At 40.0% G+C, this 11,167-nt stretch overlaps 1 protein-coding gene across 4 annotated transcripts in view; it reads left to right on the top strand.

The window, feature by feature from the left end:
• The first annotated feature begins 10,361 nt into the window (after window positions 1-10,361).
• The window catches only part of LOC107394009 (prune homolog 2 with BCH domain), a 43,770-nt gene continuing 42,964 nt past the window's right edge, over window positions 10,362-11,167 (top strand). For all 4 annotated transcript variants that reach the window (XR_008559226.2, XM_054731496.2, XM_015972711.3 and 1 more), the window contains exon 1: window positions 10,362-10,782. Coding sequence is in view for 3 of the 4 variants with exons in the window: in XM_054731496.2 (XP_054587471.2) it covers window positions 10,744-10,782 (39 nt within the window). In the remaining variant the exon portion in view is untranslated. The remainder of the gene's footprint in view (window positions 10,783-11,167) is intronic.

Genomic DNA, 11,167 nt, shown 5'->3' with positions numbered 1-11,167 from the left:
GTCTGCCATTCGCGAAGGGAATGTGTGGGGTTAATGGCAATTATACTAATAATAATAATCTTAAAGACCTCTTTCCAACTCATAAGGGGCGCATCGTCGCGGAGAGAGCCATTAAAATCAATTAGCAGGGCTCACTGTTTTCAGTGGAACGTGGAGCTGGCTCAGGACTGCAGCGCTAACGCTGTTGGGCTTAGTGTAATGGTGGAATAGCAAAGTGCAAATCTTTGAATTCCTCCAGGAAGTTGGATTAAAAATGAAAGATGAAATTGTCTGTTGCCTATATCTGACTGTTATAAATGAAAAAATGAGCCCAAAACATCCAAAACCTAAAACTAAAAACGTTTTATTGGTATTAGTATTATTGTGTTTCTTGAAGATCTGGTCACAATGGATGTTTGAAAAGAATTTAAGAGCTGAGAACAGGTATGCAAAGGTAACAAGGAGGTGTTCCTCATGAGGAACACGTTGATTAGTGACATAAGGGTAAATAAAACTAAACAACATAGAAAAACAGACTACAATGAAAAAAATATATTCAGTTAAATATATATATATATATTTACATACAACTAAACTAATTTGGAAACACAGTAAGCTGCTTCTTTTTGATTGATCTTGAAATTAAAGAAAAATCTACTACCAAACAAGTTTGAATATTGCTTGCTTGGATTTCATAACGACAAATCCCTCACCACAGTTACTTGACATTAATATGTTTTATAACATTTCTCTAAATGCATTCAATACTTAGACAAGATACAGGAGTATGATTCTATCAGGGTACGCCAGGCCCCAGGTTCATATCCCGGACGAGCCCCCATTTATATTGGCACCCAGTTCAAGGGGCCGCAACATAAAATAGAAACTGAACACTTGTCTTGCAGATTTGGAACTTTCTAAAAATAAAAACAGCCATTTAAATGTCCTCACCAAAGCAGCAAACAGCCAAGAGCCCCTGTGTAATTTCCCTGAAGCTTTTATCGGAAATCCACAGGTGCAGACACTCGCACAATTAAGAGCTACCCACACAGCCAGGCCAGTGGAACAGACAGGTGTGGCAGATGTACTGAAATTCACATTAAGAACTAAAAGCAATCTGTCATAAAATGTAGGAAGCAGCAGGGAGCAGGAAAAATCTGAAGTGTGCAGGACATTGAAACAATTTCTCATCAATTTATTATATTTGAAGACTGAAATATTATTTAAATTCTTTTTAATAATTTAGATGTGTAAAATTAAATTGTGTGTGTGTGTGTGGGGGGGGGGGGGGTGCGTGTGTGTGTGTGTGTGTGTGTGCAATCCTCATTTCTCCGTACATCCTCTATGAGAGCTGTTGTGGTTGTATACCTGAATCATTAAAACTCAAGGATTTTGACTCAAGAAAAAACGTAAAGTCATTTTAGATTCACAAGAACACAAAAACAAAAAGGAAGTAAGAACATAAACCCTCTGGAGGCAGGCGTTGCAGATTTGCAACGTTAAAACCTACAGTCTATGGTTAAAACCTACCTACCTGGTTACTCCATATACGTATTTCATGAGCATTTTTTAACTCAGAAGTACCCCTGAAGGACTTAGTTGTTCGTCCTTTCATCAAAACTTATTTTGAGCGTGAGAGGGTTAAGTTCCTTGATGTCCCCATCCCATCTGACCTCACCTGGTCTGCTCACTTCTCTCACCAGGTGGGGGAGACACATCAAGGTTCACTTTCTCCAGTTAAAGGGTCTCACCTCCTGTACCCTGCTGATCAACCAGCCAACAAAAGCCAAGTTTCCCACCAACTGGTTAATTATTAAACTATATTTCTTCCTTTAATAAATAAAGGATAAATATTGAATAGCTCTTTGAAAAACTAGTTAATGCCGCTCTAGTTAGCAAACCCCCTACCATGGACGTAATTTTGGGGGGGGGGGGGGGGGGGGACATGTCCCCCCCACTTTTTCCAAAGTCAAGTTTTGACCCCTGCACTTTTTACCATCCAAAAACAATATTACGCTATATTAAATTGACACTGGTTGAGCTCTAGTACCAAGCGGAAAACAACCATTTGTGTTGAAGCCGGTTTCCCTTTAGAACATACTGTAAAGATACCCCCCCCCCCTCGTGTCCCCCCCACTTCTAAAGTGAAAATTACGTCCTTGCCCCCTACCTAGCATCATTGCTGTATGGTTTAACATGTAATTCTGTTGCTGAGTCAGAGACATCAGTTGGGGAAATTCCAGTGTTTCTTTTCCAGTAGTAATTCTGGAAGAATCATCATTAAACCTGACATTCCTGGAAATGAAAGTAGCAAAATAGCATTTGCACAAATTGCTAAAACAAAATTTGGAAATTGACAAAACATTTTAAATGCCTATTTTACAACAATTTGTTAGCTTATCTGATTAGTGTTCAGACATAATCCAAATTTCTTCAAACTGAGGATATTCAAATAGTTCTCCAAAACAGTTAAATATCATCTCATTCTAAGATTTGCACAGAGTCCCCGTTGTACTTAAGTTTATATGAAACAGCAGGAACGTAAACATTTTAGATAAACGCCTGTGTTTTATATCCTTTTGCTTTCTTCAAAACAGATCCTGATTAAATGCACTGAAATGCTATGTATCAACAATTATTAATGTCTTTAATAAATGGAAAAATGAATGAATGAATGAATGAATGAATGAATGAATGAATGAACGAACAAACAAATGGTAAAACTAGCCTACTGAGTGAGGTAGTGACTCAACACAAGTGTAGAAATCAGACTGACTGATGTCAAACAAGAACAGGAAGTGAAACACTAAATAATGAACAATTTTCAAAATAAAACAGGATGTTGTACAGCTCAACTATTAGCGAGAACAGGCAAAAACAAATATCTAAAATGAGTTAGAAAAATACAAGCATATAAAAATATCAAACAATGGCATTCTGATTGGCTGTGTTCAAGACTACTCAAAAGTAAGATACTGTGAGTGGTCATCTAAGACTCTTTTGAACCTACAAGAGTCTCATTGAATGGTGCTTTTGAAATAATACTACTTAGTAAGCTTTTGGTACCATTTGAGTCCAGTGAACTTATCGTCATGTTCTGGTTAAAGAGGATCTGAGCTTTGTGACTTGACCTTTATCCTGCTGGACGTAACCATCAGAAGATGGACATGGTCAGCAACAACGTTCAGGTATGGGAGCTGGGTTTAAACCAGGCTCAGGTGGTACTAAGAAACCCAAAGTTGGACAATAACATCTCCCTCCACACCAGTACATCACCAGCAACCTGAATCTTTGGTAAAAGGCTGGGTAAGCACTCATGGTCAAAGTGTTAGAGCTAAAGGTTCTAACCATGCCAAAACATTTAACATATGAAACAAAAACAATTTTTGCTTCAGACGACACAACTTGCAAACAAATGCATGAGCTCTACCAATCAATAATTACACAAAAACAACAAAATACAGCAGCCAGCGTGAGTCAGTGCACCACTGCTTAGCATTGTAGTCTACAGCTTTCACGACATTGTCATTTGTTATTTTTCTACATTGGCTGTGTCAAAATTGGCTCCTTGAAAAAGCTGGATCCACAATCAGAAATGCTTTGATGCACATTTTGTTGATACCATGGCATTCTACTTTTCCAAGCTGTGCGAACAGTTACAGAAGACCTGCAAACCAAGCACCTATCACAGTATGAGAAAATAAACATTAAATGTATTACAGGAGATTAAATAGCTATTATTAATACTCCTTCTCTTCTTTATGGCAAAGACCAACACACACCTTTAACTGTTATGCAAAAGGGTGTGGAAAACATGTCCATCCAATGAGAAAGGGTTAACACATTAGTGAAAGGTGTCTTCTTCTGATGATAATGTCATGTGCCGGGGTGAGTACTCCTCTCATTTTCCCATCTTTGAGTTGTGTGTTTCAGGAGAGGGAGGCTCCAGCTGCAGCTGAATTGCAATCAGCGGGTCTGACTACAAAAGGACGATGGAGAACACTCCTCGACGCCGGATGATTACTACAGCTTGGTAGTTTCCTGCCCTCTTGCGACTCTTGGATTTTGTGCTCTAGTGTTTCTAGGATTTTTTGTGAACCTTTGGACAGCCGCCCACTTGACCTCTATTAATCGGCCTTTTGTTTGGTCCTCAGAAGCCGAGGCTGCTTTCCAGAAACTAAAGAGGAGATTTACAAACGGCCCTGTGCTCCACCGACCTGATCCCCAACGCCAGTTTACACTTGAAGTGGAGGGAGGCTCCAGCTGCAGCTGATTTGCAATCAGTGGGTCTGGCTACAAAAGGAGGATGGAGAACACTCTGCATCACCCTGCTTCTCCTCCAGCTTCACTGCTGCCAGTCAACTTCAGGGTTCATTTCAAGATCCTGGTTCTGGTCTATAGGGCCTTACATGGACAAACACCATCTTACATTGGTGATCCTCTTAATCCCTACACCAGCCGGTCCCTGAGGTCCAGTGATCAAAGCCTACTGGTTGTGCAACGCACCAGGCTAAAGACCAAAGGTGACAGATCATTTGCTGCTGTGGCCCCCAGGCTCTGGAACTCTCTCCCCCTGAGCCTGAGATCAGTGGACTCAGTGGTCTCCTTCAAAAAACAGCTGAAGACTCACTTGTTCAAGCTGGCTTTTGTATGACCTTCTTCACACTCTCTCTTTATTCTGCTCTCCCCACCTATTCCACCTTCCTCAGGATCCACTGATTTCCCTCTGTCCTATTCACTCTCTCTTTCTTAACATTTTTTTAAAACACAATTGTCTATTTTTGCTCATTTTAAATATATTTTTAAACATTTTGTAAATGCTTTGTTTATAGTTTTACATTTTTTGTTATTGTGAAGCGCCTCGTGATTTTTATCTTGAGAGGCGCTATAGAAATGATATTTTCTTCTTCTTCTTCACTCCTCGACGCCGGATGATTATCACAGCTTGGTAGTTTCCTGCCCTCTTGCGACTCTTGAATTTTGTGCTCTAGTGTTTCTAGGATTTTTTGTGAACCTTTGGATCTTTTCCATGTGCTTACCCATTACCAGGTTTTGGAACATTTTTGGACTTCTGTGACTTCTCTGGATTACGTCTCTGGTTTTCTGCAACTCCTCTGGATTACATCTTTGGACTTCTATGACTCCTCAGGATTGCTCACCTGTGCCCCATAGGATTTCCGGACGCAGCTCTCATCGTTCTCCATTCCTCCCGGCCGGCCCGCTCTCCTGCTGTTCTGCTCTCCTGTCGCTCCCTCTCCTGGACACCCCACTTAGATTCACCCCGGCACCCAACCTACCCTCCCTCATTCCTACGCTCCCCTACTCCCAGTAAGTCTATTCTCTGCACCCACCAAGTTTAGACTTACCCTCCTGGACTCACCTGTACTTGCTCTCCCGTCCTCAGACGCTGCGCTCCCGTTCTCGATCTCCACTGGGCTTTGCCAGTGCACCTTCAGTTCCCGTTTTAAAATAAAGATTCTTTTTTTTACCATAAGATCTGTGAGTGTGTGATTCTGCATGTCTTGGGTTAAACGCATTCCCCAAACCATGTCAGACAAAAACTGAGTGGATCCCAGTTTCACTAAGCAGGCCAAAGCGAACAGTAAAAACTAATGGATGTGCTCTTTGTAGTTCTAATTATTCCACAGCATTACGCAAAAGGAATTTACAACAAACAGGAGTAACACCATTTGGCTAAAGCAGCACACAGAGGAAACCAAAACTGCAGTACATTCAGAAATACATGACAGTTTCTTGACAGATTTGTCAACTAGTTTAACATTTTTGAGTGTAATGACTCAAGCAATGAAATGAGGACTGTTAGTTTTATGGGGAATTACTATTCAGCATTGCTAAATATACAGTTTGTTCTGACATGACATAAACAAATGATACTGTTATAAAACAACAGAGGGATGAATGTATGGAAGCTGTTGAGGCATGTCCAAAAGCATTTGCAATTTGTTGGAAGGAATGACAAACTGCTACTATGATGTGCATAAATGACTAAATGTTATGGAGGTCAAACTAAAATGAGAATATTAAAGGCACACTTTGGCTTGCATTTAGCACCCCCTAGTGTCCGTTCAGTAGAATCAAAAGCAACACTTTTCTCCTCTATGTGGTCATCGTTTTAACACCTTAATCTAACAGCTGAAACATCTCCCCAGCCTTCCTAAGTGTCTACAGGAGTGATTCATCACTAAGTTAAACAAATCAGCTGTGCTCGTGAACTTAACATGCAGGAAACTTGCTGGAAGCAGACTGAAGTGCCAGATATGTTAGCCCTATATTTCTCTTAGTCCAACAGACTGGACCCGCACTCTGAAGTTGCAAGTGCGATATTCTGGCCACATAAGGCGTTGGTGGTCTTTGTGAAATTCCATTAACCTTTTAAAGGATCATTCTAGCACATACGGGATGAGAGATTTAAAAATATTAAAAAGTTGCAAAGTATGGCTTTACCTATGATCAGAGAAAGGCACAAAAACTATCGAAAAACACAATAAATGCATTTCCTACCCCATCCAGATGCTCAGATTGAACTTCAACAAGTCTGGATGTCTAAATACACAGAGCTGCTGTCCTGTGATTGGCTGATTAGATTTTTGTCTTAACGAACAGTTTAACAGATGGGTCTAACAGGTGACCATAGACACTCCTTGTTATGTTCTTTCTGTGTATCTTTTCAATTTCCATTGTTTTATTTTTCTTGATTAATACACAGCAAAGGTTTTTTTTAACCTTAATTTTCTGAAAGTTTCATCGTCACACAGTCGCCATCTTCAGAGCCTCGCCAGTGTTGATGGCGTTACATCAATACCAGCGAGGCTCTAAAGATGGTGAATGTGCATCAAAATATGAAGTTAGTTTTACCACAATTTTTGTCCAGGCCTGTTCCATGAGTTTTTTTTAATAATTCCGTTGATGCATGGTTGAAAAGCAATGTCTGACTTTCACTGGTTAAATTTCATAGAATTTTTATTTATTATTATTTTTGTCAGATTCAAGTTATTTCTGTGATCTTTCTATGTTTTTTTCATTGACTTAGGGGTACCATCAATTTTGTCCACGTCTGTTTGTAAATAACATCTCGGAGTTATTGGGCTTCTTGGAGGAGTACATTTGCAATGCATTAATACATTTCTATACCATTTTCTTAAAGATTTTAATTTATATTACAGAAAAAAGTAGCAAGTTGATATTTTTTTAAATATCGCCTTCTAACCATCTATCCTTTCATCCATCCATCCATCCATCCATTCAAACTAATCTTTATAAAATGATTCAGTTCTTCTTCAGCCAACCACAGACAGACTTCATCAACAATTTCTGATCTCTGAATTGTCATCCAGGTGCTCCTCCTGAGGCTAATAGATATTTTAGACTTTATTTTTAATCGCGTGGACTTTCTGAAGACAGAAATAACATATTGTGATATTTGAGGGCATAATTTAAGGGTCTCTGTTTTTACAAGTTTGCACAAAAACAGACTCGATATCTCAGTGCAACCCTGTCCTAAACGTGCAGAAAATGCTTTAAAAGATCATTCTTAAGTCCATTCTTATTTCTGAAAAATGATTTATGACATAGAAAAAAAAGACATTGTACTCAATAGTATCTACAATGTCACCCAGACCCTCCTTGCTGATGACACTGTCCCATGCGCGATCCAATGTGAATACTGCATTGTCTCTCTTCATGGTTTTGAGTCCACGACTCCGTATTTCTATTGCTTCTTTGATCCATCATTTGTATTTTTGTTGTTCTGTGTTTATGATCCGTGTTCTGTCGCAGTCCATTATATGATTCCTTAGAAAATTAGAAGGCAACATCATCCTTTGAGGCGTGCGGATAAATTGAAGTGATGTCACCAACACTGGCGAACTCTGATGATGGCTAGAGTCATCAGCCAAAACATGTAAGGTAAAAAATAAAGTATTTTTTTAATGCGCTGTGCAAAAAATAGAATAAAGTAATGGATTATGAAGTTACACACAGAGATAATGTACAAAAGATTTATTTTCTGCTTAGAGGTGGAAGGTTTGTGATCACCAGCCTCTCTCACTGATGACCTGAAACACAGGAATGTCTGGATGAACAAATGAAAACACAGGCCTTTAATGGTGCATGGTTCTCACCAAAGTGTAATTTCTGTTTTACCTAAGTTTATTTGCTTGATGCCATCATCTTATTATTGTTTAACATGCCTACATATTTTTATTAAAATTTGTGGCACAACAGTGTTTTAAACCTTTTGCATTGTACCCACCCTTGCAATGACGCACAAAATAACGAACAATTATGTGGTTTTGAGGTAAAACACATCATACTTATGGGAGCATCTGGCACGATCCCAGATGCTAATTAGAAATGTATTATATTTGGGACTGCAGTCAGGTGTGGACAGGTGTGTAACAGGGCAGGGTTGGTGTGGGGTTGGACAAAATGCAAATTAAGGTACTTTTAGTAATAACACCTTTCAGAAAACACATACAGATAATTGCTTTGAACTGAGTAAAATTATAGGCCTCTAGAAAATTAAAAGTACAGACAGATAAATCGTACTTAAATGTGTGGAACTCAGAAAAATCATTTTTCTATTTATATTTCTGATTATGATCAATAACTTTGAGTTTTTCATGCAGACTGAACAGGAAAATAGTCTCCTACAGCTATCATTGGCCTCTGATAGAAGTCAGACAGCGAAACTCTAGGATTTGAAAAGTCTTACCGCTCTACGTCAAGCAGTTGCTTGGACTCACCCATATTGACTCAAGACGGGGAGGGCTGTTGTCGTTTTAGCGTCCAGCAAACTGCAGGAAACGTCTCGGCTAACCGAAGCTAATCGTCAGCATTAACAACTCAACCACACGGCAGAAACTCCTCCAGGCTTGCGTAATTTTTGGAGATAAAATGTTCATGTCGCAGAACAAACTGAGTTAGTGGTAGAGTTGTGTTGCTGTTATTCAATCCAAGGTGAGTTGTCCAAATATCGGGAAATAAGACTCCAAATTCTGCTGTCTGCTGCCACCACAGACATATGTAGATGACTCATGGACTGGTGCTGCCTATTGGTGCTGCCATAGTGACTGGTCACCATATGTATATACACTCACCTAAAGGATTATTAGGAACACCATACTAATACGGTGTTTGGCCCCCTTTCGTCTTAAGAACTGCTATGTGGCATTGATTCAACAAGGTGCTGAAAGCGTTTTTCAGAAATGTTGGCCCATATTTATAAGATAGCATCTTGCAGTTGATGGAGATTTGTGGGATGCACATCCAGGGCACGAAGCTCCCGTTCCATCACTTCCCAAAGATGCTCTATCTGGTTGAGTACAACTTGCAAGACATTTAATCCTACCATAGACCACTACAAATGTAATGTATTGATTAGACGAGTTTCCCATACTTTTAACAGTACTTTGTTACATGCAGTCGCTGTTAAACTCATAACTGGCAGCATGACAATGTCACCTAACTTCCTTTTTGACTAACAATGCTGTACTTTCATTGACAGAAATATGCTTTAGATGCATGGATGTGCACTTTTTCAAATAATCATCAGTGGAGCAGTTTGCACTGATTGGGTTGAGAAATGGCATAACTGATGTGCAAATGTTAATGATTGGAGAAATGCACCAAAGCATGATAGACAGATAGATAGATAGATAGATAGATAGATAGATAGATAGATAGATAGATAGATAGATAGATAGATAGATAGATAGATAGATAGATAGATAGATAGATGATAGATAGATAGATAGATGATAGATAGATAGATAGATAGATAGATAGATAGATAGATAGATAGATAGATAGATAGATAGATAGATAGATAGATAGATAGATAGATAGATAGATAGATAGATAGATAGATAGATAGATAGATAGATAGATAGATGATAGATAGATAGATAGATAGATGGATAGATGATAGATAGATAGATAGATAGATAGATAGATAGATAGATAGATAGATAGATAGATAGATAGATAGATAGATAGATAGATAGATAGATGGATAGATGATAGATAGATAGATAGATAGATAGATAGATAGATAGATAGATAGATAGATAGATAGATAGATAGATAGATAGATAGATAGATAGATAGATAGATAGATAGATAGATAGATAGATAGATAGATAGATAGATAGATAGATAGATGATAGATAGATAGATGATGGATGGATGGATAGATTGTGCCCTCATCATCAATCAGATTAATTAAAGTGCTTCCTGTCACGACTCCTGCAGATGTGCTGTCATTGAGGTTCAGATCATATTGCGGCATTTTTGTACTTGCGCGCCAGAAGAGCAAAGGTGCGAGAAGCCGAAGCACGCGCTTTACGTGGTGCCTGGGGTCCAACACACTCATCGTCCATTTACGTTTATTATCGTGTCTGAGTCGGCGCGTGGGTGTCTGTGTGTGAGGGTTTGTGTTTCGCTGAGGGGAACGATGAGGGGGTGGGCGTCCTGCCGCAGGGAGCGCGGCTGAGCCGGTGGAATCAGCGAGCGCGCCTCCGTCGAATCTCCGCTTCCGACCGTCACACCCACCGCTCGGTGTCGTGGGCTCACCTCGCTGAAAGGGGGAGGACCAACTGCTCCGCGGCTACGAGTGCTGCAGTGCGAGCGCAGCGGGGTCTCGAAGACAGAAAACACACACACATAAACACACATCTGCTGCTTTATTTCCAAAAATTGGTCCATGGAGAGATCCGCAGAAGCGCCATAGCGACGCAGGCCGACATGGAAGAGTATTTGCGGAGGGTCCAGAACAGACTCGGGGTGAGTTCATAGCCCTCAGCGGCGTTAACACCAGGTTGTGGGTATAAAGAATGAGATCATGACGGGGGAGCTGCTTTTTGCTGCGTACAGACTGCGTTCCTGTTGCTGACAAAAGCTTTTGGGTCCCCACAAGCACCTGTAGATCGCCTGTATCAGATTGGAGGCGAGGGAAAGGCGTGCTTTGATTCCCCCTCCTCCCCCAAAACCCCTCAACATTATGCATTTAACATCGATGCATGTGCATATTGGGTGATCCGCTGGTTTCGAATGAAGGAAAGGCATCAAAAACTTTATCCTTCCCTCTGCTTTGCTGATTTGAACTAATTTGCACTTTACCATGTGCTGAATATGTTCAAGTAGCCAGAGAACCCCCTCATGCAAATAC

Source organism: Nothobranchius furzeri, chromosome 17 (genome assembly GCF_043380555.1).
Source record: "Nothobranchius furzeri strain GRZ-AD chromosome 17, NfurGRZ-RIMD1, whole genome shotgun sequence".
NCBI lineage: Eukaryota > Metazoa > Chordata > Actinopteri > Cyprinodontiformes > Nothobranchiidae > Nothobranchius > Nothobranchius furzeri.
This window is presented reverse-complemented; position numbering and strand designations above follow the sequence as displayed.